The sequence below is a fragment of the Ammospiza caudacuta genome, chromosome 8 (genome assembly GCF_027887145.1).
Source record: "Ammospiza caudacuta isolate bAmmCau1 chromosome 8, bAmmCau1.pri, whole genome shotgun sequence".
NCBI classification, from domain to species: Eukaryota; Metazoa; Chordata; class Aves; order Passeriformes; family Passerellidae; genus Ammospiza; species Ammospiza caudacuta.
The window spans coordinates 18835662-18863343 of NC_080600.1; the positions used below are offsets into that span (position 1 = coordinate 18835662).

The 27682-nt window shown below is 47.6% G+C and overlaps 1 protein-coding gene across 5 annotated transcripts in view; it reads right to left on the reverse strand.

The window, feature by feature from the left end:
• The window catches only part of NRP2 (neuropilin 2), an 88404-nt gene that overhangs the window by 33016 nt on the left and 27706 nt on the right, over positions 1 to 27682 (reverse strand). For all 5 annotated transcript variants that reach the window (XM_058809405.1, XM_058809404.1, XM_058809403.1 and 2 more), the window contains exons 3-12: positions 26851 to 27032; positions 22429 to 22659; positions 21741 to 21896; positions 19703 to 19872; positions 18513 to 18668; positions 10031 to 10175; positions 9388 to 9737; positions 8131 to 8275; positions 4355 to 4471; positions 1654 to 1806 (exon numbers count right to left, since the gene is read on the reverse strand). In XM_058809405.1, coding sequence (XP_058665388.1) covers positions 1654 to 1806; positions 4355 to 4471; positions 8131 to 8275; positions 9388 to 9737; positions 10031 to 10175; positions 18513 to 18668; positions 19703 to 19872; positions 21741 to 21896; positions 22429 to 22659; positions 26851 to 27032 — 1805 coding nt within the window. The remainder of the gene's footprint in view (positions 1 to 1653; positions 1807 to 4354; positions 4472 to 8130; positions 8276 to 9387; positions 9738 to 10030; positions 10176 to 18512; positions 18669 to 19702; positions 19873 to 21740; positions 21897 to 22428; positions 22660 to 26850; positions 27033 to 27682) is intronic.

A 27682-nucleotide genomic window follows, 5' to 3' on the forward strand; every position in this document is an offset into this window, starting at 1 on the left:
ACTGAGAAAAAGGAGAAAGAGGAGAAGAGGGGAAAAACAAGGACTGCATGCTGCTGTCTAAGGCAGTACCAGCCTCTCCTGGGCTACAACAGGATCTTCTAAGAAACTATGACCAACTAATTGTACAGAGACTCAGGGGAGAGGAAATGAAATGAAAAATTGAGTCTGAGTTATAAAAATAAGTAATTTTTATCCTACTTGCAGGAGACTTATATTAATTAAACATTATTACAGTGAATGAGATGGGGAGGGTTATTAAGTCTGGGGCTGGCTGTAAGTGTTCTCTCCTGTTGCCTGAGGCTCCACTGAGCTCCAGATATTAATCTTCTGAAGCACTCAAATGCTGAAGAGATAAACACTTGAAATATGAAAATATTTTTCTCCCTAGCAGACACTGTATCCCTATGTCACGCCAAAGAATTTTTCAGATGTCCATATGGGCTGCACTTACAGCATTACTGTGTCTCTTAGAAAAAAGCTAAGCACCTCAGGAGCTGAAGAGAGAAATGATGTGTGCATTTGTGTGGGGGTGATTTGTGTGTGGAGATGTAGCAGATTCTCCTCTTCCCATATGTTTCTGGAATACATATTTTCCTCTTTAGCACTGCCTACCAGGTGTTGGCTGCACGGCTTTCCAACTGGCTGGCGGCACTGCCAATCTGGCCAGCGACTCTGCCAGGTGGCTAACAGGTTCGCCTGCATGTTTGCATTCTGAGACTCAACCTTACCCAGGGGAGGGCGAGGAGGGACTCACAGACATTCACGGGGATGGGACTCACAGACACTGGAATCACCAGGCATCAGGGCAGAGCCCAGGACAGGTAAGATCAGCCAGCTTTCCTGCAGGAGCCTTGACTTTCACAAGCAATGACTGAGAGTGAAGCGGTGCTACAGTGACACAGCCTACTGTTATAAGGAAATTGGCAAATGTTCTTCGTGCCAGCCATGCCACAAAGTCAATGAGGGATAAGGAAAGCACACTAGTCCTGGCGTGAGTTCCAAGATGTGAAGCTGAAGAACTTGATCTATCAACCACATTGCCAGAGGCAGGCTCCCTTGCAAGCCATGCCAGCACATCTCAGTGAGGTCCTCCATAAATTAGGCTCTGTCACACTCATGCAAATCTTCTGCTTCCAAAGAACGAAGAGAAAAAGAGCAAAAGTCAAACAGCAAGAAGCTGGCATTTCCAGCACTCTTAGGGTTTAGCTCATCCTTCACTTGGAGGAGACTGAAATCCAGCCTCTGCAAGCCCAGAGTGCAGAATAGCTGAAGAGTATAGGCAATCTGAGTAACATATGGGAGAGGAAGAAATGCACTCTGGGGAAAAAGCACTGGATCCTACAGAGGGCATTTGGATCAGGATGTGGAACAAAGCCTGGGCTAGCCTTCACAGTCCCACAGGATTCAAAGCTCAGTGTCTGATTCAAGTCCACCTCAAGAGGACAGTTAGTATAATTCAGTGCCAGTGGTCACAGTCCTATAAATAAGTCATGAACCATGCAGTAAAGCATCTGAAAGTTTCCATAAAAGAAGTTCAGCTCTGCATAGCCCCTGCAACTCATGATAGCTATGCAATCATCATTCATACTGTTCACATGGACAAAGACCCATCAGCACTCTCTTCCCTGCTTTGGTTGGTATTAATCATCTTACCAGGCACAGTGTCAGAGCTTTGTTCAGAGTTGCCAATCCAGGTGCCTGAAGGCTGAAAAGACCACGTATAGCCAGTTGCCAAGTCGTGTGACCAACCACAAAGGTCTTCAGGAAGATCAAAGTTGCAGTTGAAGTTCGCAGGGACTTGGAAATCTTACAAAAAGAAATAGAAGCAAAATAAAGTCAGATTAAAAAATGACTTACCCATGAAGGGTTGCTATTAAAAAACAACCCAAAACTAAACTAGCTGGCAAGCCATCAAAACTGAAGAAAGCATCAAATCTCATTCACACTGATGCTTTTAACCTATCTCACATTTCCTCAGCTCCAAGGATCAGCCTTAAGTTCTGCATCATCAAAATGTTCACACCACGTCCTGTGGCTAATCCACCAAACTAAGCAAATATAAAAGCATGAACCAAATGTGTCCAAACTCTAATCAGCACCTTCTCTTCCTCCCCTAGAGTGGTAAAAATTAAATGCCTTTTTAAATGTCAGTGAAGAGTCCTTCCTGAGTGCCCCATGCTCAGAAGTTCCTGCCTGGCTCCAAAAGGAAAATCTCAAGTGCTCCAGAAACCCAGCTCCTGAGTGACAGACCCAGCCACTTGCACCAGACGGGAGCTGTCTGTCATCCTGGAGAGCTGTCACTCACTGCTTCCTACTTTCTCATGGAAATGTTACCAGGGAAAATGTGGGGCCACCATAAGCTCAAGCTTTTGGATTCTGAGTGAAAGAAGCCAGCCTCTATTTCTAGCTCTGCTATGGACTCACCACATGGTCGTTGGGCGAGTCCTTTAACTTTCCATCTTGAAACAGGAGCAGAGTTAATTCCCCTGTGACAACAGCTTTGAAAGCTCTGGAGAGCTTTTCTGCAGGCTGTGGGCAGGCGGGCACATGCCAGGGGCTGCATGTGGCACTGAGGCAGCTGCTGGCTCCTTCGGCAGAGGGAATCAGTCACGTGCAGGGAGGCTGCAGAAATGGGCTGAGTCCATACCAGGCACTCAGCGGACATGCATGTCTGAGCCTAATTATAGGCCAGGATTTTCCTGAGCAAAGAGGAAGTTTTAAATCACAGTGCCCACAAAGTGAGCCATAGCCAGAAGGAGGTGAGTGACTCAAGTGATAGGCATCAGCAGAACTTCACTGCAAAGGGCAGTGGGCTTTTTTTACATGCTCCCACTCCAAAACAAAACAATGTAGATCATGGATCCTTTTATTCCAATCTAATCTCATACCCTGGAGAGCAGCATTGTTTCTGTTTGGCTGTCATAAATCTGATTGTCCAGAGAAACACACTCATTGTTTTATGGAGTATGAGAATGAAAATTGTTGCTAAATCTGAGGGAAGCTGACAGGGAGGCTGGTTCCACGCTCCACAGCATACTCTGCTTGCTCTCTTGCCCTGGATTGCACCCGGGAATTGTGTTCTTGCAGAGACTGTTACTGGCCTAAATTTCCCTCCATCACTTTCCCAAGTGCCTCAATGGTTGCAGGGTTGCACAGGCTTACCACTAAGGCAAAGCAATGAGAATCAGGCCCTTTGAGCTACTTCTGTGACTTACATTTCTAGAACTAAAGTACAGCAGAATCCCCATGGGAGGTGTGAAAAAGCCAATTAATATTCTTTTATAAATTTATTTATTTTAAAACCCATTAATTTTTTTTTTTTTATCTGGGACTGAAAGCTGAAGTGACAGAAGTCCTAGGAGATATCTCAGAGGATAGTTTTTCCTTGTGAGATTCTTGTTGAAGTCCTCGTGTACATTGTCCAGTGCTGAGGCCCAGGCTCTGCTGTTGCACCCAGGGGAATGCATTTCCTGAACAACTGTACAACTAACCTTGCACAGCTCTGTCAAGCCCTCTCCTCTTCATCTGGACATTTCACAACCTTTAGATGCTCACATCCCCCTTGCAAGAAGCAGAAGAATTTGATGTCTGCTTTTACAGATAGGGATTTGAGGCAGAGAAGATTAGCCCTCCCCCAGCACTGAACCTTAAAAAGCACAGCATGGAGTCTAAGCTAACATTCAGCTTCTTCCACCCTCAGAAGAAGTAGCCAAGTGCTACAGTTACCAAACCATTTCACGTATGTCTGACAGCCATCTAAGACTGGGTAGATGAAATTCTGCATTGAGTTAGTGTTCCCCTCTATCTAGTGCCCACACAAGGAGCCCAGACTGTCCTCCTAAATTTTAAGCTGCTGATATTAGGGAAGATGATCCTTAAGCAGATAAGTGTTCAGGACATCAGTCTTCAATACATGCTGTGATTTACTTCCACAGTTGTGACTTCTGCAAAAGGAGCCCTGCATACCAGGCAGTCTGAATCACCTTCTGAAATTATGATTTACAGCCAAGAGGTGATCTGGAATTGAGATGGTTCCAAACAGGGCACTAAATGAGTTTCTTCAGGTCATGTAAGGAAGCTGGGAGACCAGCTCTTCATCTCTTGTACGCCAGGGACTGAATTAGCTGCTATCTCTTGCTCTTCCATCCTTCCTTGATAGAACTTATCAGATTTTGGCAGATTTGTTTATGGGTTGGTTTCTTTTTTTTTTTAATCCTGGCCCATCACTAATAATATTACTCTAAGCTTTCCAGGAATCAGCCCCATGTATTGGCGCTAATGGGAAGATAAGAGTATTTTCCTAGCTCTTAACCCATCAGTTATTGAGATAGAGATGTGCTGCTCTGATACATACCCTCGTCTTCTCCACAGCTGTCACCACAGTCTGTTGCTTCTGCATCAGTTGGGTAGGGAGTGGTGGTCTCTTCACTCTTCAAAGTGGGCACCAGTGTCTCTGCAGTGGGCCTGACATCTGAAAAAAATGGAGTAGAGAAGCTGTTTGCAACAGACAGAACAAGAAGCCCAGGTAGTAGAAACAAGGCAAAAATATCTTTCTTCATGTTCTTATAATGGCAGGAAGAGATAGAACAAGTATGCCATGAGATTTCCACATGCTACAAATGTCAGCATGGTCTGAACTTCAAGTGAACTGTCTTTCCATATGGGAGTTCTATGGATTTGGAGTTCCCACTGAATGAGCCTCTTCTCTAGACATGCACACTACTTTTTCTCTTAATTTTTTAATCTACAATCTACATGGGTAGTTGGAAATCCACTTAGCTGTCATTACTGGATAAGTGAGATCACAGGCAGAACATCTTTTTCTTTCATAAAGCCATATGACACATTGAAAAAACACACACAACATTCCCACCAATTGTGCCAATTTATAAAACAAGTCACTCAAACCCACAAATGATGTAACCGCAAACGGACCCAGAGGATCCCCTAGTGAGCTCTGGCTCACTGCAGAAAGCATCTGGTTTCACACTCCAGGCTCCTGACTACGCTTTCAAAGGGTCTCTGTCCAATTTCCCTTTCTCTAACGTGGCCCATGTGTAACAACCTCCAAGCAGGTGTCAGGGGAAATTTAAGCAAGAAAGTGAAAGATATTAAGATCAACAGTAAATGACATTAGGTTCCAGCAAACTCTCCTTTTATGGGTGCATTAAGCGGAGTACAGCAGACTTGATTCTTTCCACTTTTAGAAAGAGGCAGCTTTGCTCAGTTATGTGTGATTGCGTTTCTTTGTTGGCACTCTTCAGGATATCATTTAATAAAGCCAGAAGCAGGAGGAAATGGCTAAATACATTGAATATTTTCCATAGGCTCCTTTATGCCCTTTTATTTTCCTGTTATTAAACATGTTGTACATAAACTCTCTGGGTTTTTTTTGGTTTTTTTTTTTTTTTTCCAATGGCTGTCTTTTGTTCAAGATAAAATACCAAATAGCCTCAAAGTCTTTTAATTTGTAAGTTCAAATTTGTTACAACCCCATAAAATTCCAAATGCAACCAAGAAGCAAATTGCAAGCAGCCAGCCACAGAAAAATGTCATAAAAAAGAAAAAAAAAAGCAGCAGGTGAAAGCAACATATTGAAAGCTGGAACTTATTTAGAGTGGGTACATTTTTTTAGGTTGTTGTTCCTGTATATCAAGATTTATAGCTGAAATGTGACAGTGTAGAAGGACCTTGAAAGCAAGTCCCATATGGGACACAGATGCTGAGCGGATGTAAATCAACAGTGTTGCATTGCCCTGGACTAGCCGCAGAAATATATCTTGAAAAATCAGTTACCATGGTAGAGCTGCAACACGATGGTTACAAGAGATAATGAAAATAACAGGCAGGACAGCGTCATGTGTGAAATGGAAAGTGAAAAAGAGAGGTCTTGCTTGCTCGCTTTCTCACTTCTCCCTGGCCCTGCAAGTGTCTGTTCAACTGGTGGTAACTGCTAATCAAAATGCAAAGTCACTGAGCAATTGAAACCAGATGTTTGGAACTTCAAAGGATAAAAACCCAGCTGCTAGTGAACATTCATCATTCTCCACTCTTCAGAGGAAAAATTTTGGCAGGTCTTTGAAAGAAGCCAATTGCTGACTGCCTGCTTCCCAATTTTTGAGTTAGTAGCCAGCTAGTTTGTAAGCCCAGTTCAGGCTATTATGTGTTTAACTCAGTAATTAAGATGCTTGCTGCTGATAAGAAGTAGAAACACCTGGGCAGGATGAACATGGGCTTAGACCCTCTCTTGAAAATATTTTTAATCATCTTGTTTTAATCCATTTCTTAATCTTGTTCCCAAGCAAGTGCAATTACCTGCGTTTTCGCAGCCACTTTTGTAACATGCCTGGGTCCTCCCAGCAAAGGAGGGCCCTTTCTGGGGATTGTCAAGCCTGCTGCATATAGCCAGCCTGGATTATGCATGCAGATAATGCCATGGGCTATCTCTGCTCCGCAGGTTGCATCAGGGATATAAATGCTCTTTATAACATGGTGAATCCACAAGATTACAAGCCCTGCTCTGATTACAAAGCTGAATGCCTGTAGATTAATAAAGCTAGGGATATTTATGACCTGGCAGTTGAGTTTTAAACATTACAATGTGCAAATTATTACCCAGGCTGGGAAATGACCATAAAGAACCTTGCCTGGAGAAAACATGTGCTGTTGCTACTGATATTGAAAATGAGCATGGACACACATGTAAAAGAAAATTTGGGCCAAAAATAGCACAAGGCAATAAAGACAACAAACCCCTCATTCTCTAAGCTGGAGGAGTGCGTGGAAGGGCTGGCATGCACATGGCTGGAGGTCCTGACTCCCCTTATGGCAGCGATGCAGTGCTGTGATGCACCATCCAGCAACAGTCTACAGAGATCTGGCAGCTGGAGACTCCTGGGAGCTGCAGGAAGCAGCAAGGTGGGAGCTGCCTGACCATGTCTGCACAAATCCTCAGCTCCTGCTTCTTGCACCTGCTTCTCCCACAATATCCTAAGATGTCGTAAAATTTAAATTAAGATCGAATCCGATTTAAAGTTTAGATAATTTACAATGGATTGCCAGTCCAGGGGGATATTTACTATTGACTTCAAATGTGAAAAATTATCATTATTAATAGTGTGTACATGTTGTGTGATTTGCTGTTAAGTGTTTGCAATGCATCTTGCAGCACGTCACAGGAGGAAATGGTACTAAAGACTGCACAAGAGGGTAAAAAAAGATCTGTGTCTTTCAAGCTTTCTAGAATGGGAATTCTTACAAAAAATGCTTTCTACAGATGTGTTTATAAAATGGAAATCATACCTCTTTATCACTGACATCTGGACTCCAGATTCATATGTAAGCAGATTATTAAAAATAAAAGATTAAAAAAGAGGATAACTAGCCGCTGGCACTGCAAAGTTAGCATCAGACCAAATGACCCTTTGGGTACATTTTTTGCTTTTGGGGCTGAAACTGTGGAGAAATCAATCACCACTAAACCTCAGAGGGTCAGAGGCACAACCTCTACTGATCCCAGTAAGTGTGTGAAGTTAGTTTTCATCTCTGTATTAAAAATGGTGGCTGAAAGGCATACTACGTGTGAAAAACAGGTGGGTAAAAGTGACCAAGTTTCCTGGGTCCTAGGGATGTAGAGTTGACTTCCCAGCCTTGTCTGCAAAAAGGTTTCCACGTTGGGTTCAGTGAGAGAGGGACTGCTGTTTTTACAGCAAAGCCTTGTTGTGGCAGCTCAGTGTACGAAGTATTGGTCACTGCAACTCTGCTCCTCCTCCTACTTTTTGTCTTATTATTTGCACTAAAAAGCCCAAATGTCCTCTAACATAAGAGGCTGTGAAAGACTGCACAATGTCCAGGCAAAAGATCTGAAAGGAGGACAAATTCTGCATGGGGCCCTGTGTGAAAGCTTGGAGTCCAAACATTGCTTCTATATCCTGTATCAAGGCCAGTTTTTTTCAAGGTGGAAATAAAAAGTGAGGCCAAGCCACCATACAGGCACTGCCTTCATGGCTGCAGCCTCCCTGCCACAGCATGGACAAGGCAGGACAGCAGGAAATAACTTGAAGTTTGCTCCTTGCTGGTGTAGTGCCTGGCCCCAGAGCAGGCAGTGGGCAGAGGTGTAGGGGTTCCTACCTGTCCAGTCACAGCCCAGCACCTCCAGGCGCATTCCTATTCCCGCTGGGGACCACCTCTCCGGGTGCACTCGGATGTACTGGGCAGGAACAGGGTCAAACCTCCGGACTTCGGGGATGTCGTAGTGAATGTTGCCTTCAAAAAGCTAGAGAGAGAAAGAGAGAGAGAGAAAAGGCAAGAGATGTGTGCATTGTGAGCATTTCACATGCTCTCAACTAGACTTGATATTTTGGGTCTGGCAGAATGTGGCCACAGTCTGAGTGACCCCAGGCCATTGAGCCCAGCTGAGCATAAATTGGGCGGTTCCTTCTCGGTTTCAAGGGGACCAGGCAGGCTATTTCTGAGAAACTTGCACAATCTCTCCTGGCCTCTGCTCAGAATCCAGGGGTTAGATTCTGATCCAAGCCATGCACGGGAAGCCTAGGGAATATCCACTAAATTGACATATAAGTGAGATCAGATTTATCCTTGGATAATAAAGCTACTGCATGTTCTAGGATGGTGTAAATGGTTGGTTTTCCTCACAGTCCAAGTACTGCTGTTTTTCAGCTTACATGAACAAACTAAAGTCTGTGGGGAATAAACAGAGGGCTATAGATAGCATCAGCCCTCATCTGAAGGATCAGGAAAAATTAAAACTTACCCAAATTTTAGGCAGAGGAGTATGCATAAAAACAGAACAGGCAGTAGCAGAGAATTTATTTGTTCCTCAAGCCCCCTGCCATCCCATAGCACTAAGCAGAAAGATTATGGGGAACTCCAATGATAAAGAAAAAATATGGGAATTTCAGGGTCACACCAGTGTGACAAAGGGACTTTAGATATAGAAAATTTCCAAAAGAAAATTTGTGATTCATCTTCCTCTTTCAGAGGTGCACACAACAACAGCCACAACTTTCCCCTTAAAATATGTAATTAGTTCATGTAAAACATAATTGTTTTACACAAAACAAAATAAAACACACCATCTTTTGGACTCTGACCTGCAGGAGCTGGGAGAAGCAGCAGGTGATGTCCATGCCTGATCCACAATAGAAAATGGAAAGAAATTGCTATCCCTGGGGAAAGGTGGAACTTATGGCCACCAGTACAGGTTTGGAGTAGCACCAAGAGACACAACCTGGGATTTCATGGTGACAACCCCAAGCTCCCAAGGTCTCTGTGGGAGTGGACAGCCAACTTCCCAAGACCCCATCAGGCAGACTGAAGCTAGTCAGAAAAATATCCTGTTTTGCAGCTGCTCCAGGCAGTGCCTACCTTGGCTTGCATTGTTTTGGGGTCCTGGATGAAGTCCCAGTCCTTTCCATTCATGCTGTAGGCCACCTTAAACTTCTTCACAAAGGATCGGGACTCAGTGGTGGTCACGCTGTCCCCTCCACGAGCCCCCTGGATAATGACGCCTTTGATGTTCTTGGGGACACCAAGGTCCACCTGCAGCCACTCCTCCCCAGGCTGGGCCTGGGGCACTCGGGGAAACCAGCCCGAGCGGCTGCTCACCAGGCGGGCCATGCTGGGAGACCAGTCATAGCCTCTGATGGAAGAGGCAGAGATCTGTGAGTCAGGAATGAGGCCAGAAAGCATTCCCAGCAGGTTGGAGCAGGGTGAATCTGCAGGGAAGGAAAGGCCATTAACAGTCAGGGTCATTGAAGGGAAGTGCTCCTGGTTCTCCTCACAGCATTAAGCTCTGGACACTAAACCAACACCAAAGGGCGTTTCCCCCTCCCTGCAGGAGCTGCAGTCCTGCCCCTCCAAGTGCTTCCCTTGTGATGAATGCCTCCATGCTAGTCAGTGTCACCATTGCCACCCCAAGCAGCCATGAAGTGGCAAGGGTCAGCCCCCTGGGACAGGCTGTTGTGGGGACAGAGGAGCACTGAAGCCAGGGAGAGGAGAGGACCCTCACCTGTGATGCGGCAGCCATACAGCTCCAGCCTCAGGGCGATGCCATTGTGCCAGGTCTGGGGACGGATGCGCACGAAGCGTGTGAGCACCGGGCTGTGGATCTTGTTGAGAACCACCTCTGTGGCATCCTCATTGGCCTGAAATGTCTGCAAGGGAAGGGAGGCACAAATGTACATTTGCACACACTGTTACATCCTCACCAGATAAGCAGTCAAAATTATCTCAGCAGGGAAAACCAAGGAAAGGCTTTCTGGTCAGGGCCGGCCTCCAAGCACCAGAGGACAGGAGGGACATGTGAGCTGCTCATATATCACAGGACAGCATGGTGGATGGACTCACCTACCAGGCAGGAGGGCCAGGAGCTTTCTGCCTGACTGCCTCTCACAGCACTTCGAGAACCATGAGCACCTCAGACTATCCAGCCCCAGCTGCTTCAAGCTTGCCTCCAGACCTAGATCTGCTCCAGCACAAGTGACAAGATGCCCCCAAACAGGCTGACCCCCTGATGCATCCTTACACTGAGCTCCACCTGGGAACATCACGTGCAAGCAGTGGTGTGAGCAGGAAGGGTGCACCTCTGCCTGGGGTGACAAGCTCTGCCTCACTCAGCCCCTTGCCTTTGCCTCTCCTGTGCACATGCAGCCTGCCACATGGAGACAGCTTTTCGGGAGTTTATGATCCCACATGGTACCAAAAGGCTGCTGCCTTACCAGATGGCCATAATCAATAACTACCAGATGGATGTTAGATCCACCTCTTCTGCCCATTTTTTTAATAGGCCGGACAAGGACTGGATACATGTGTTTCTATTTTAGGCTGCAAAGCCATAGTGGGAAAGAAAAGGGAGGGAAAGAGGAAATACCCAAGGGGAGGATAATTTTCAACCCTTTCTCTGCCCCAGCATAAAGCACTAGAGATCACTGACCAAGGCTGCAGGCATTGCCTGCTTTCACTCCAAGCACTTCAGGACAGGGCTAGACTATTCTCCCATCTCAGCTAGGAACCACATCCACACTGAGATGCTGGCTGGGTTCTTCTGCAAGTTCCCACCCTGTGTATGTGTACTAAGCACAAGAGTTCCCAGTAAGTTTATCTCAGGAAAGCAGGAGAGTGTAATCTCTGGCACCAGCCTCCTGTGGGAGGCAAGAGTCAAACAACTGAGGACAGAAGAAGGGGTGAGGCAGTATCCTGGCCCCTTGCCTTGAATAGCAGCTAGGAAGCATTTTGTGAGCCTCCTGTGGCTCTAGGCTTGCAGATGGCACATGTTACTTCCCGTCTCCCAGGATCCAGCACGGCAGGGTGTGCAGAGGGTGTTTACAGGGCTGTTCATGGCACCCCAGCTAGCTCTGGGCTGCCCCATCACCATCCACTCCTTCAGCAGTGGATGGAGCAGCCACTGCACAGAGGGAATCACTTGCAAATCTGTCTGGTAATTGGGATGAGGGGTTGATGTGAACTTGAGCAGAAATGCTAATCTAGAGAATATATATCATGCTGCTACCGTTTAACAACACAGCATGGTTTATGTGTTTTTAATATCCTATTTTATCCTGTCTGACCTCACTTCCCATCTTTTTCCTTGCTCAGCAGACACCAAATACCCTTTTTTTCCAGCAGGAGGGCTATAAGAAGAGTGGTTACTGTGAAACACTCTCCAGGCATATGTGCGTGTGTGCCTTGTAAACCCGCGGGCACAGACACACACACAAACAATTTTAAAGGATATATTTCCACACCACAGCAGAGCCTTCAGCTTTATGCCAACACAGAAGCTGACACACAACACCTTATTTCTGAACCTAACACCGGAGGACAGGAAATGTTTATCTGAGCCAGTGCAACTATTTTAGCATAAGGGGCAGCGTGTCAGGTCAGACCAAAGGTCTCTCTGTCCCAGAGGATGGCGCCTAATGCTGGCCCCAGCAGATGTCCAAGGGCACCAAATCCAGTCTTCTCCTGGCAACCTCTATTTGCTTCCCACCGTCAGCAGTGTGAAGACTCCAGGAGCCAAAGGTTGCATATGGACCAGCATGTTTAACAGTCACTGACGAAGTTTGCTGCTCTTTTTGATTTAACATGTTTCAAGTTTTGTTCTTTTTTAGCTCACTTCACACATACAAGCATCAGGGGCCAGAATCCAAATTTACACCAGCATAATTTGTTGCTGACTTCTGCACAGTCAAGCTTGACAGAAAGCAGAAGCAGGACTGAGCCCAAAAACTTTATCACTGCTATAGCATCACTGAAAACATCTCTTAGACGACCTTGGTCTCAATTACTTGCTTCCAAGAAGAGCAATTTCAATTCTGCTTTAGATTAAGAAATCAGCAACTCACTCAAGCTAGATCACATTCAACAAGCTATGTACTCTGAATCTGGGCCATGACACTCCAGACTGCCAGCTTGTGAGGGCAGAATTGGCACCTGACTTCCAGCTGTGCTATCAGCTGCACTGGTAGGATCATCTGTTCCATTGAACCTCGCTTCCAAACAGCCCCAACTGATCATGGCAAGTCATTGCTTTGCACTCTGTTCAGCATAACACAGAGGGGCCACTTCCAGAGGGCATGTGCTTGCTGCTGCTAGAGACCTGAGGTACTCCCACATGCCTGCTCTTTCAGCCTCTTTCCCAAGGGGAAATGCATTGTGAGCCTGCAGGTCCTGATGCTGCTGACCAGGGTCTGACCCTGACCGTCTGGTTTCCCTGTACTGAAAATCCTGACCCCAGAGCCCCAGCACACTGTGGAGAGAGGCCCATTGACTTCAACAGGCTCCACATCCTGCCTCAAATTAGCACTCACAGCATAGGAAGAACTAGCAAGAAAATGTGTGAAACTGGGAGTGCCAAGAAAGCAAAGATTTCTTCCCTCTCTACCAAAATAGAACATTGCTATTCCTCCCGTCCTATCTGCTTTCCATCCCACTCAGCACATATTTTGAGCCAAGTCTTCGAATGGTGTAAATCAACATATCACCATCGAAGTATAAGAAGTCACAGTAATTTACACCAGCAGAAAAAAAAATACCTGGCTGTGATCTAGGGAGATAGATAGATAAATAGATATACACTCAGTGGAGAGCACACATGCCTATGCACATGAACACACACTGAAGGGTGGTGGAGCCAGAAGACGAATGGGAAAACCATTAACAAATTAAAAGCACCTTCCAAGAAACAGTAAAGGGAACTCCCTTTCACTGCTGCATCAAAGAGCTGCCCATCTTCTCCTCATACACTGTATGTTTACCTCCATTTTAGTCCAGACAGCAGGTCTGCATGTGAAATTAAATTGATAATCAATGCTTAATTAATTCTGCTTAATTAATTTGCTGCAGAAACCAAGTGGTTAGGGAGAGGCTGTAAAAGTAGGGGACATGATGTCTAGGCTAGAGGAGGACTGCAAAAGTTTTCTGTGTGCATACACATGCAAGATCCACGGCAGCATTTGCAAGTTGCATTTCTGACATGTTGGAACCATCATAGGGTGATGGGGGGGATTGCTGAAGCTACATTAGTTCCAGTGGATATGGGAATTGTGCCATTGGCAGCTTGGAGTGAAGGAGATGAAGGACAGGGAGACAAAAAGTGCCATGAAGTTGAAGAGGCAGAGAGTCAGGGAGGGGGTAAGAGGTAACCTTTCTCCTGCTTTATTTATTATGCTGCTTGGCCACTATGTAATTTCTTGGGGTGCTGAAGAAAGTGGCTGAGGGAGGAAGAGGAGAAGGCCAAGGACAGCAGCAGCCCTGCCTTCATCCATACGTATGTCTCTTTGGACCCACTAGATTTACTGCAGGATTATGTTACTCCTGTGGAGACAGAGCTCTGGAACAGAGCATGCTAACAGGATTAGGGCTTCAGGATTTAGACAGAGAAGCATGAAGGAGAAAAGTAGGGGAGATTATTTTCCTTGTCAGATAGGGAAGGAATAAAATGGGGCATGTTTGATGGTGGGAGGATTCTGGCTCAAGTGGAGGGTGGATAGTTCTGGATTTATTAAATCCAGGAACAAGGAGTTAAAAGAAAAATGATACTTGGCAACACTTAACAAAGCACTGTGTCTGGGCAAGGCACACTGTGCTGGGCTGGGCTTGCCAGCTCTGTGTCTTTGAGAGGCTCCACTCAGATTTGGGAGTCATCAGGGACACGAGGAGTGGTGCTATGCTAGCCTGCAAAGGAGATAGAGGGCCCAGAAATACAAAGCTGCAGCCTTGCTAGGAAATCCAGGGCTGTAATTCTCCCCAGGTACTGCACCAAGGGTGAATGCACAAGTCTGCCTTTGGCAAAGTCTGATGTCTTTGTCCTGCCTGCGAAAGCAGCAGAAGCAGGCTGGGACCTGGATGTTTCTGGGCAAATCCTCTGCACCATGATGTCTCTGCGCAGAAACACTTGTGGCCCTCTGGCTCATTGTGCCAGCTTTTCCTTAGTTTTCCAGATAAAAAAGCCACAGGACTAAAAGCTTTTCTCTCCTTCCTCAGGTGAGTAAATACAGGAGACCTAAGAACTGAAAAGACAGAGGAACATTCCTAAGGGAAGGCACAAAGAGTCATCCTCAATATTCACTGCCAGCACCAAAAACCTCTGATGTTCCCAGCTGCAGTGTACAGCTGAGACACTGCTCCTTGCAGCAATTCAATCTTTGTGCAGCTACCACCTGAAATGCCACTCAGGAAAGTTAACTAATAACAAGCACAAAGCCATCTAAATAAGGAAGAAATGAAAAATACACATCAGCTGGATCTTGCTGCCATTTCTCATCCATTGACTTCTACAGATTCTGAAAATTTTACACACAGAGCAATGGAGCAGCACTCATCATGGCCCAAACCCACTCCAAATCCTGAAATCCATCCTATCCCCAGTCCCTTGCCACACTAGATGATTCCTATGAGCTCATCTCCACAGTTACTAAGATGGAGCGGCTCACACCACATGGGAGCTGGAACCCAAGATGCTACAAAGAAGGAAGAGGATCAAAATGGATGGGAGCTTAGTTTTCTGATAAAATCCTCATAGTTGAGCCTGTCCAAAGAAAATGGACAAAAATAAAAGGTCAAATCCTGCCAGGTGAAGAAAACGGCCAAAAACAAAAGGTCAAATCCTGCCAGGTGCTCTTTTCCTTCCTTGGGTTCAAGAAGAGTTGTTGTTTTCTAAAGACATTTGCAAGCCATTAGATAAGATCTCCGCACAAACACCAGGGCTGATGCCTGGAAGATAACCTCAAACCTCAGAGACCATCAGCCAGGTCCCAGGTCCCAGGTCACAGGAGGTAGAGGAAAACAGAGTGGGCAAGAGCCAGAACAGCTTTTCTGTGGCAGGGTTGGTTTGGCCCTGTCCCCTGGTAGGGGCATGCTGGTAAGGATGGCACATTGTGGTGGCCATTCTCCTCCCTGTCTCCCCTCTCAGGGACACACAAGAAGACAGCACAGAACCTCTGGCCAGGTTGCTGGGTTAGCCTCCCACCCTGGCCCCATGCCTGAGAGAAAGATGGAGCACCAGCCCCTGGACAGGGGGATGTCTGGGCCAGGCTTTGTGGGGACTGGGCTGCCAGGAAGGAGGAAAACCTAGCAGGGATGGGGTGGGAAGGGGAGGGAATGTGTGGAGCTCCACTCCTGCCAGCTGCCCTTCTACTGCCTCCCCATCCCAGAAACACAGCAGTGCTCGGCACGGAAACAGCCCAGCCAGCCCTGTCTGCTGTGAGCACATATTAATCACATTTTCCGCTGCTCCATCCTGCCTTTCCCGTTTCCCTTGCTGCTGAGTGCCAGCAGCTGGGGACTCAAAGGTGAGCCATCACATTTGCAGGGAAACACCCTGGCCCCACTGTCATCTGAAACACCGGAGGGAGGGGAAGTAGGGGGCAAAAGAGAGGCAGTGAGAGCTTCCCATCCTCTGCAGGGAGCATCATCCCCTCCCCACCCCCCTGCACTTGCTGGTTTTCTCTTGCATTAGCTCCCTGATGAAGATGTGAATGTTAGCTGACCCACCTACACGTGGCAGAGCACTGCTTTTGGCCCACAGAGCTGGCAGAAATTCTGAGCAGTGTTTGGTACACCCCATACGTCTATGTGTGCATGTGCATATATACGTGTGCATATATGTATGTTTATATATATATATCTGCATGTATATAGAGAGTGCCTGTCTGGCCACACCTTCCCCTCCCTCCCTGCTCCTCATGGCACCAAATCAAGCTGCGGCAGACTTGATGAATCCCTTTGGCATGGTTTGCTCCAGCAGCCCGGGCTGCACCGAGCTCCGCACTGATGCAGGGAGGGAGCTGCACCCCGAGCACAGACATCACAGACATCTGGGAGCTTGCTTAGCACAGGAACAGCAGGATTAGCGTGGGCACGGAATGTGGGACCAGCGCCCCCCGGCACCAGGTCTGTGAGCAAGTGGCCTTGGCCTGGCCCTGCTGAAGCTCAGCAGCTGGCAGCCAGTTGTTTGGCAGGGCAGGAAAGCAGTCACCCGGATGCAAGGGGTAGGCGAGCCACCAAAAAGCAATTACTTATCCTCCAGCCTTGGGAGGTGTCTGCTACATGAAGGCCAGAATGTGGGAATGAATAGATACTGGAACAGAGGAGTAAAAAAGAAGATGTTTGATTTTTTCCACTTTTTTAATGAAAAGAGGAAACAGAGTAGAAAAAAGCTGACAGAAATCAAGGGCCAAGTCCTGAAATGGTGACAATTCAGATGGCTGTAAGATTATTTTGGATTGACACCAGCCAGGCTTTAGGGTCTTGCTGGAGCAACGTAAATTGGCTGAGCAGCACTGAAACCAGACATGCTGTCCTGCTCCACCCTGGCTGAGGATGCAGCGTCCAACACCCAGGACTGCAAAAATGGGATATTTATTCTCCTCTGCAACTAAAACCACCCCCCAGGCCCAATTTCTGCTCCAGCTAAGACTTTAAAAGGCAAATTTATTGCCCGTGGTTATTTGGAACACTGAACTGTGTATATAGCTCATCTCTCTGTCCAGCATGATGAGTATGTCCTGCCTGACTCAGCTTACAGAAAAGGTCCCAATGAGACCCAAACTCACCTGGGGTGAGGAGAGATGGCCCTGGTTCACAGAAAGGTCTGCTGTGACCAGTGGGTCCTGGGAGAGCACAGAGGCTCCACACCACTGCATGGGCACCGTGTCAGGGCTGTACATGATCTCTGCCATGAGCTACTGTCCTGGAGCCAGCGCACCTGGGGTCTGGGGGAGCCCAGCTGAGGACTCCCCTATGTGAGGCCGGACTGCCCTGTGCCTCCATTTCCCTGCTTCTAAAATAGGACTAACACTCCCCCACTGGCACATGAGGAGCTTAAATACTCCAAATATTGCAGGTATGAGACCCTGATAGGTACCCCTGCACAGTGAGGACTCATTCTGGGAAGCAGAGGGAATTTGAACCTAAGACACACTTGTGGGGAAGGGGAAATCGCAGAAGCCCGGAAGGGAAGGAAATGTCTGGATGAATCCTGGACAAGGCAGGCTACTGCATTTCGTGCCAGCAAAGGGAAGGGACAGCTAATTTAATAGAAGTGCTGAGCAATCAAAAATGACTGGGACATGTGTGTGGGGGGAGGTGTGTGGGACCCAGCCAGAGTTCACACAGACACACTATGGCACATCAGCAGGGAGCACCTAAACACAGCAGCAGTGCTGGAGGGTGCCACAGAAGAGCAGAGAAGCACTTTCTTGAGGCACCCTTAACCAAGGAACAACCACATGACCAAAGCAATAGACAGAAAAGCCAGCCTGGCACCATGGCTACCTTAACCCTCCTCTCCATATACTTCCCATGCAGACCACTCCAAGTTTATCTTTCCTGGCCACACACCAGCATCCATATGGTGTGAAACAGATGAACACTCATATTTACCCTCCTTCCTCCTTGCTCCCACCTCTGTGGGTGTCCCAGAAACACAGCAAGAGCATGCACAGCTCCCAGGGCTCAATGCACCCATTCTCACCATGCCTTCTTAGCGCAGATCTTACAGCTCTGGCAGCCTGAATTGTTTCTCATTATTTATTGCTCATTTTGTTCTCTGGGATGGTGCAATTGCCTCTTAGGATTTGTGCCCTTTCATTTCCAGGCCTCAGTAACTCCTGAACTACAGTTTCATGTGGTTTTGTGATTGTTAACCCAGCATGCAGACAGGTCTACGACCACAAAAGCTCAATGAATCTTATATGGCAAAACACAGGCTGTGAAAACATTTTCTCCTTCATTTGCAGTCAAAGAACATACTCTCACCACCACGAAATATGAAGCAGCAGCCAGGTTTTCCAAGGAATAGTGTTTCCTCATTGCTGTGCAGAGGAGAAAGGACTATTTCTGCTCAGAGCATCATCAGTCTTTTAGCCATTATCAGAAAAAGGGTCCCTCACAGATTAAACCCTCTGGACCTGCAAAATCTCTGTTCTCTTCCCTCTTGTTGGCTGCAAGACTCACCAAGGTGCAGGAAGAAGAGACAAAAAGGACATTACCTTGTGGTTTTTCCCGTGTCTGTACATCATCCAGTCCTCCCCATTGGTGCTGACCTCCAGCTTGTAGGTACGCACATAGTAGCCCTTCTGGGTTTCTCTTGAGATGGCACCCTGTGTGGCAATGGCTGTGAGCACAGTCAGGAATTGGAGGTCCACCTTGCCAAGGGGAAAAAGGGACGAGAAAGAGACTGGTGATCACCTGAGAGTCCAGAGTGGCTAATTAGTTCCTCTCTCTGTCTCTGAAAAATTAAAAGTGCAAATTCAGCCTGTCTCACTCTCTGTGGGTGCACAGTTCAACATCCACAACCCTTGCCAGGGCTGACTGCAGCAGGATAGAACCCTGGGACAAGAGTAGCTAAGGATCTTGATGTCTGTTTATATGGGACCATCACAAAGCCGCCTTCCTGCCTCAGACCAAGCAATAGGATCTGCACAGAAGCGCACATCCATTAAAGCAGGACAGAGACTGACTTTTTCCATGTAAAATAAAAGCATAATATCCAATTAGCAAGTGCTGCAGCTCTTGGTTTTGCCCTGCTGGTTTTTTTTCCTGTTTGTTTTACAACATGGGTTGAGAAAGGTCAGCAGAGCTGGCTTAGTAGCCCTGCCATGAATGAAGAATGAGACGTCTGCTAGAGGCAATGACATTCAGCACCTCCTGCTCGTAGTGCCCTTTAGCAAGCAGTGTCCCCCAGCGATGTGACACAGCCAGAAGCTGTGTGTGGACACACTGTGGCTCTAACCAGCTCCCAGGGAAAGCCTTTGCTCTGTCAGCCCCCCGCCTGACATCAGCCCGCTCACGCTCCCTGCATCGCTGATGAGATAAACATTATTCTAGTTGTTTTTCTATTCACCCCCTGGAGACTTTGGTCCTCAGGCCAGTGGTGGAGTCAGTGGCCCTTGTAAGTGGCAGAGGTCTCTCAGTCTCTGTCAGACTGATGGAAAGTCCATCAAGGTTTGGGCAGAAAGGAGGGGCTGGGAGAGAGACAGCGGATGGAGTCAGTCCTTGTGCGGGCAAGCTAATGGGAGAGCCAGCCTGCTGCATTTCACCAGGCACTGCAGCTCCCCTGCTGCTTGCTCCCCGTGAGCCAGAGGCAATAAAAAATTCAACAGCCCTTATGGTCACGGGTCAGTTTAGGAGCGTGACACTCCATTTGGTGGGGGAAGAGGCGAGGGGGCTGGAAAGGTACCTGGAGGTACTCTTTGTTGCTGTCTACATTGGGGGTCCAGCCGTTGTCATCACTGTTGAGCCGGCTCTGCTGAGGGGTCCATCGCCCATCTGAGTAGGTGGAGGAGGCACTGATCTGCATGTTGGAGATCCTGCCAGACTCCATCCCCAGAGGCACATTGCACTGAAAGTCTAGAGCAGACACACACATACACAAGAGATTGGCTTACACTCTCAGTACTTCATCCCCGAGTGAAAGGCAGCCCTGAACTAATCTCATCAGCTAACCCTGAGCAAAGCTGCCTGTCTGGAAAGATGAACAGATCTGCACCATCTTGCAGGTTGTGTGTGTTCACAGACGGCACTGAAAAATTATAGATAGGGCAGCTTTGTGTTTGCGTGGCCCTCTGAACACTAATACAGTCTGGATCTTTGTCCCTTTCTCCATCTTCTTCACCTTTGTTCAGTTTTGACACAATTATGTCCCTTGCCTCCCTCCATCTCCACCAAGATGTTCCAAGTACCCTTGCCACAAAGCTCCTATTTTGAAGGCTGTAGGTGAAATGTAAGCACTGACAAAGCAAGGAATACAGACAGACACATTAGGAGGGTGCTTACTGTTGCCAGCAGGAACATCAAGGATTGGAATGGGCATCTCTAAAGGTTTTGTGAGCATGTGAGAGCAGGGATGCAGGTGTGTTTGTGTCTGTGTCTATCTGCATGCACTGTATGTGGTATCAGGCCCATAGGGATTAACCAGACAAGATTATGAAAGACACTGCTATGCTTTTGTTTGGATCTCCTCACTTCTAAGGCTTTAGAAGTCAAAATTAGCTCATCTTTATGGCACAGCTCATCCATTTTATAGCAGCTGTCCTGTAAAAACAATACCAAAGAAAGCAGTGATAGAAAATACTGCATGGGTCCAAGCATGCTTCTGCTGTAAACCAACAGGGCTCCACCAAACTGCCTGTGTTTTTTAATGTGGTCAAATCAGCCTTGGATGGAAATGATGGGCCAAGTTAGGATGTCAGTGCTATTACTAAACTTTCATTTTACACCACCATAAAGGAAAACAGGTCTGGCACTTTCACAAAGGCTCTGGTGCTTGATTTCTCAAGCTTTGTGTTCAACATTTTATTTACAAATCCAGATCAGAAAAGGGATTAAGGAACAGATCAACGGAGTGTGGCAATAGGTAATGGTGAAGAGCTCATGCTTATCTGTAACTCTCACAGCCTCAGCAGAACAATCCTTACTCAATCATAGAGTAAGAGATTGTAACCCTGCTGCCCTGGTGCTGCACAACCCCTACTCTACCCTGCTCTCTGTCACAGGCTTTCAGCGGCAGGTCAGGGACTCCCTGTCTTTCTCTGGGACTGAGGGTTGTCCTGAAGGCTTCTTCTGTTGTATCAAAGGTTCACTGTGAACAGAGGTCAAGAACAGTAGTTCTGAGGCAAAAATATCATGGGAAAACAAATGGAATCTTTCCTTGCCTGCATTATCATAAAAAATCAAAATGCTCTTCATTCTCAAAACACACAACTTATTTCCTCGCTCCATATCAATTTACCTCCCTTATTAAGGGTTATAAAACAAAATTTGGCTTGAAATTCTTAGAGCTTTAAGCAATCTTTAATTAGACAGCCAAGAAATTCCAATTTGTGGTTTGGGACTGTGAATTTCTGGAAAACTAGAGAGAGAGAGAGAGTGCGCATATTTTTCCCCATGCTTTAATGAATCTGCTGCACATGCTGGGCTGAAGTCTTCCCCTAAATCTTTTGGGCTCAGTACATACATGAAGGATGCTAACCCAAAAGGTATTGAGAAGACTTCACAAGCAAGTGAAAAGTCAAGAAAAGGTCAGAAAGTTAAATTCTTACTTGAAATCTTATTTCTATCAAAATAGAGAAGAGACCTAAGTGAAACTGCTGTCTGCACTGCTGGTGGAGAACCAGTCCCTGGACACACTTCTGCCTGCTTTACTCTCACATATGCCAAATGAAAGATGGGAAACACAGGGGACACAACTAAGTCTTACACACACATTTCCAACTTACTTTCTGGGACTTCCTGGTGGATCAAGTAGTACTGAGCAGAGAAACCATCCTTAGCCACTGCCAGGTCCGTGTGGAAGGTGAGAGAGAGGACGCCGGTGGTCGAGCGGATGTCCGATGGCATATTAACGCCACAGTACCTGCCTATCAAGGGGCCAACTGAAAAGAAAGAGCAGCAAAGGTAATGCCTGCTTTTCCGCTGGCCTCCTGGGTCACCAGCTCATTGCTGATCAGGATAAAAAAGATAGGCTTCAGAGATGGGCTATTTTTTATATCTATTGGCCTGGTGCCATGCAGTGCAGAAATATCCACTGCAGCAGGCATTGCTCTGCAATTGCTGGGAAATGCTCCAAAATGCTCTGTTTCTCGGTTTTGCTATAAGGTAGGGAAGTCCTCCCATCATTGCATGAACCCACTGCCCTTCCCTGAGGGAGACCTGCTGGTGTTTGGAGTGTCCCATGGGGCTTTTCAGATCAGTGGTTACAACAGAGCAGTAGTTTGTGGTTTAATGAAGGAAGCCTTCAGCAGGCACACTGTCCCCAAGCTGGCCATGGTGTGCCCTAAAGGCAGGTTGCAGGCTGCAGCCACCTCTGAGGTTAGGCACCCTTGGTGTTCAGACATACTGCACAGTTTTGGAGCTTTGTGACACCAGGAAGGGCCAAGGAAAGCAGTGCAGCACCCCGTGGCTTACCCTGAGGGATGCCATCCCAGATGTCTAGCCAGTCATACTTGCAGTCTCCTTCCCCCGACTGCAGTGGGTCATGCTCGAGGTCAAAAAGCAGAAAGTGGAGGAGTATTTCTGTCTTTGGCTTGGCTATGATGGTGAAGATGCAGTCCAGGTTGTGTGGATACTTGTCAGGGAAACCTGGAGACTCAATAGTGCCGTTGGAGGCAGTGAAGTTTCTGGAGCAGTCCTCGGAGCCTGTAGCAGCAGGAAAAACCCAGAGCCTTAGCAACAACGAAGCTTAATGCCAACAACTTGGCACTGTGAAAACCCCATTCTGAGTTTAGGGTTGTGTATTCACTTCTGGAAATGTCCTGCAGCTCAAGAGCTGTGGGAATTACTGCAAGAAGTGAGAAGGTGATTTTCAAAGCTTTCCACAGGTGGAAAGACAAGATCCATGAGGTACTGTAGTGGACAACATGGTTCAAAATCCCTTAGCTTTGCAGACATAATCTGTAAACCACTGCTGATCCTCCTGACAATTACCTCAAAACCAGGACTAGAAGAGTGATTTTATCCAAAGCCATTGCTGTGATTTGGCAGGCCAGCATCATGCCATGTCCCTCACACCCATGGTGGTGGACAGGGAGGCCACACCAAGTTGGCCTGTCTTCCTCAGCTGGCACTTTCCACTGTAACCCACCCCCAAACTGACCTGGCAGGCCTGTGTGCTGCTCCAGAGCCTGCAGAGAGGCTGGCTGGCACACAGGGAGCCTCCATCCACAGCAGTCATGACACAGCTGCTACCTGCAGCCATGCAGGCAAAGGTGTCACAGCGACCCCAGCCTGGTGGAGGAGCCCCATTTGGGGAAGGAGCTGCCTGGGATAGGGCAGAGAGGAGTATTGGGATGTACTCATTTTGGAAAGGCTGTTCCCATGGGCCAGTCTCCTGCAAACTCCAGCCTTCCAGCACAGATATGTGTGCCTCAGTTTCCTCTTGGGAAAATCCGTAAGCACAAATATTTACACAGCGTGAGGGCCTGTGGGAGGGTGCCAATGTCTCCACTGTTTGCTGCAAACCCTTGGGAAGTGCACAGTTAGCCTGCAGCCCCCACTCCTGCCCCAAAGACCCACACAAGGGACAGGGGCCAGCTCCAGCATACGTCTCCACAACGTGGCCACATTAATAGTGGGGATAACAGAGGCCATGGCAGGGGGGGTCTCTGCTGAGAGCAGGAACAGAGCCCTCTTTTTCACAGAATGAGCCATCCACACCAGAAATGCAAGTTATTTCTATCCTTAAGGAAGACCTTTGCGTGGTGGGGAGGACAGACAATGTTGCCTCTTATTTATTGCTGACCTCAGCACTGGCCTCGGCTGCAGCCGGGCCAGCTCAGTGCCCCCTCTCATACAGCCAAGGTGCCTCGGGCTGCTTGGGGAAGGGGGAATTTGTGTCATATTCATACCACGGTGACTTTGAAAGCCTTGCCAGGACAATAGGCAACAGAAATCTGCAGCCTGGAGCTATCAGAGGAGAAAGGGGGTGTTAGAGAGGCTGCTGGCCACTGCTGCAACCTGGCACTAGCATTCACAAAGGCTTCTGCTTCACTTTCACTGGGACACTCTCCTTCTCCTCTACAAACCCTCTTGCTCCAGCTCTCCCAGGCAGCACCAGCCTTCCCAGGACTAATGGCAGACTTGTTATTCAATTCAGCATTAACCTACAGAGTCAGGCCAGCAGCCTGCAGTAATAGCAGGATCTTGCACTGCATTATGCAGTGCCTGGCTGGAGAGCTACTCAGGAGAGGCTCTTAATTGACTACCTAATGAACCAGCCAGCTTTTCTGGTGTGAACCTGTGGGGTAAAATGCAGACACAAAAAAAAAAAAAAAAAAAAGCCAACACAAATCACAGCATAATGCCATGAGCAGGGATAAGGGTGTACTTCGTTCCAAACAACCTCAAAGACTAACAGATAAATAGTGAAAATAACACGAGCTCTGAGCTCGCGGGAAAATGAAGGGCTAAACCCAGAGTCAGGGACTGTCCTCTAGCAACAGGCAAGACCACATTAGACAACAGTTTCCTCCCGTGGCGTTCTTATCACATTCGGCATCTTTGTCTACATTTTGGCTAATAGCAGCAAACACAATGATCAGCTTTTTATAAGGAAGCTGCAGATAATCAACGGGAGTCATGCTGACTTCTGCAGCACAGGCCAGCCTGAGAGGAGACGGCGCTGGAGAGCTCAGGCCGGCCCTGCGAAACTAACTCACAAAGGGAGCAGCAGGGAGGCTGGACCAGCCGGGGCAGGCAGCTCTTGTCAGCCCACAGACTGCTGGCTGATACCCATCAGGGCATTCAAAGACTGGTATGTGGTTGTTTGTATGCAGATTGCTTCCCTCTCACACTGTGATAAGGGAAATTTAGCACAAGGTGGGGAAAGAAATGCTCTATTGAAAAGAGTTGTTTTTTTAGGTCACCTTTAAGACAGAAGGAATCTGCAGCCACTGCTGCTTTTACTGATGTGGACAATGACGATCCGATGACCTTTAAAGCTGGTGACACCCTTGCTGGTTACCCTGACAGCTCAGATGGAAACTTGGCCCGTGCCTGCCTGCCTGCCAACAAAAGGCAGGGTTTGCTTGTACTGCAGGAGCGCTGCAGCCAGCACTGCCCACGGCCCCCTCTGGAGCCCCGGCAGGGACTGGGGCCGGGCAGATGTGGGCTGGGAGTGCTCCCGGATCACGGGCTCACCCACACTCCTGTGCCAGAACCTGCCTTGCCAGGCTTGATTTCATGGGCTGTGGCTGTAAGAAAGCGTGGCTGTATCTGGAGAGGATGGCTGCCTGCAGGGGTGGGGGTGGCAAAATGAGCCAGCACCACTTCAGCTCCAGCCTCCATCCAATACCTGCTCTCCTCCAGATCAGCTCTTGACTCCTCTACCTCCCAGTAACAACTTCTCCTTTCCTCACAGATTTGGTCCCTTACTGGCTCCCAGCCAGACCAACGGGGTTCCTGTCTGCCATCCCTTCCCACTGCATGGCCAGGCCACCTCAGCCAGCTGGATCAGCCCACAGTGCTTTGTGCTCTAAGTCAGGGCATGGATGGAGTGTGAGGTCAGGCACAACCCAGCAAGCCTGCTGGGCTCACAGGAGGTGTGAGCAGGGTGAGAGAGGCAGGGGGGCTGAGGTGGGTCTTCTCACCTGTATTCTTTGCCATCTTTATTGATGGCAACTGGCCTTAGCAAACCGCAATGTCTGGCTGAATCACTAAACTTTCAGGACTAATCTGCATCCTAACCATAAACTAACAGTGGTGGTGAGCTGGCTGCTCAGCATCTCAATGGCCAGTTATGCAGTCCAGGCAACCACCAGCAACAGCACTTTCCTCATCCATCTGAACCTTCACACAAGTCCTGTCCTCATTGATTCACAATGAATTTAGGGAGTTTCATTCTCTTGCAGCAAAGTCTCAACATTCACATCTACCTCCAGCCAGGCTGTGGGCTGTCTGTGCAACTCTGCCTGCTGCACAGCTGGCCTAGGGCCCCTGGGCACTGCTGCCTGTGCTCCCCATCTTTTCTTTAGAGATGCTGGACCAGCAACCTTGTGCTCCTTTTTGGTTCTTCCCATGGCACAGACATCTCTTTTTTGGCACTGGATGCAATGACTGAAAGCCACGTGTGTTGTCTTCTAACACATCACCAAAGGAATGTGGGCACATGGCAGGTGCCTGTGTGCCCACACAAAACACTCTCCTGATCCCTCAGCATGCAGGCACACCTCTCTCACATGCACACAGAGCACAGGCTATTTTTTCAAGCCTTTCTTCCCAGGCACAAAATTCTGGCAAATATTTAGATAGAGAGACTACTAAAAGGGCTTTAAGCAGATTTTTCTTTCCTCTATAGTAATTTAAGTATTAAATAGAATTATGAACACTTTGTCTTATATCAGCCTGGAAGGATGCTGCCTCAGACTTTGACAGCATTGCTGACAGCAATCACTTGAAGACTAGAGCTCCCCAGTTACAAACCCCACATCCGTGGAGAGAAAACACAGCATCACTGATCAACCCTGAATCACAGCTCCACAGGAGGGGGAGCTCCATGCACTTCTATCAGAGGGACAATCCCTTTTTAGCCCTAACAAGCTCCACACATGCCAGAGAGTAAAGATATATGTTTCTAGTCCTCGAATACAAGAGAGTATTTAAGGAGGAACCCTGCTTTAATTGCACCCTGTGATCCAAAAATTCACTGTCATGTGCCACTAACATTACCTTCTTGGAAATGTGCTGCACAGACTTGCTTCACTTAAAAGAAAAAAGTCCTTTATCTCTGGAAAATATGCTAGAAATCACATTGAAAAGGTGGTCAAAGGCATCTCCAGACAAAGATAATTGTGTCAAACAGCTTGGGAGACAGGCACTGACTCAGACACTCACCTGTCTTGTAGATCTCATAGCGCAGAGAGAAGCCGGCACCTTGCCGTGCGTAGTCTGAGGTGAACTTGATATAGAGAGAGGGGCCGGAAGAGATGATGGTAGGAGGTGCAATGTTCCCACAGTGCTTGCCCAGCAGGTCTGCCGCCTCGCTGTCCCCATCGCGGATCTCGATGTAGTCGTACCTGCGGAGGCAGGTGAAATGGCAGGGAAACCATCTGTCAGGGACATGCTTCAGGATGCCAGGCACAAACAGAAACCACTCTCAGTATCTGCATACTTCACAGAACGTCTTCCAGACAGGTACCTGGGACTCTTATTCACAGCACACCACACCACAGATCCCAAAACACTTTTTCTCTTTTGTCTGACTACATTTAGGTCCTTTCCTCTGCTGTCATTCACGTCATTAATTTGTTGTACATACATCCGCTCACCTTCACAGCCAACATGCAAAATTTAGAACACACATTACCTCCACTTCCACAAAACTCCTTTGGCATGGGAGAAGCTCAGACACAACTCTCCTGAGGCTGCTCTCCTCCCTTGAGCTCTCTTCTGGAGTGCCATTGTGCTGTTTGGCAGAGCTTGCTTTATTCCAGTATCCATGTGGGATTTGGGCAAGTACGTACCAAGTGAGACTGTGAGTGTTCAATCCATGTGAGCAGGTAGCTCTTTTGTGCACTGATATCACATTGGTCCTTTAGCAAGCATGGCAAGTAAACTCACTTAGTGCTTGGACATTAATATTAATCCTCTTCTATTAAGTGCTAATGAAGATTTTCCATGGATAAGAAGTTTTGTGTAAGAGCTGGGTACCTACACTAATTATTGC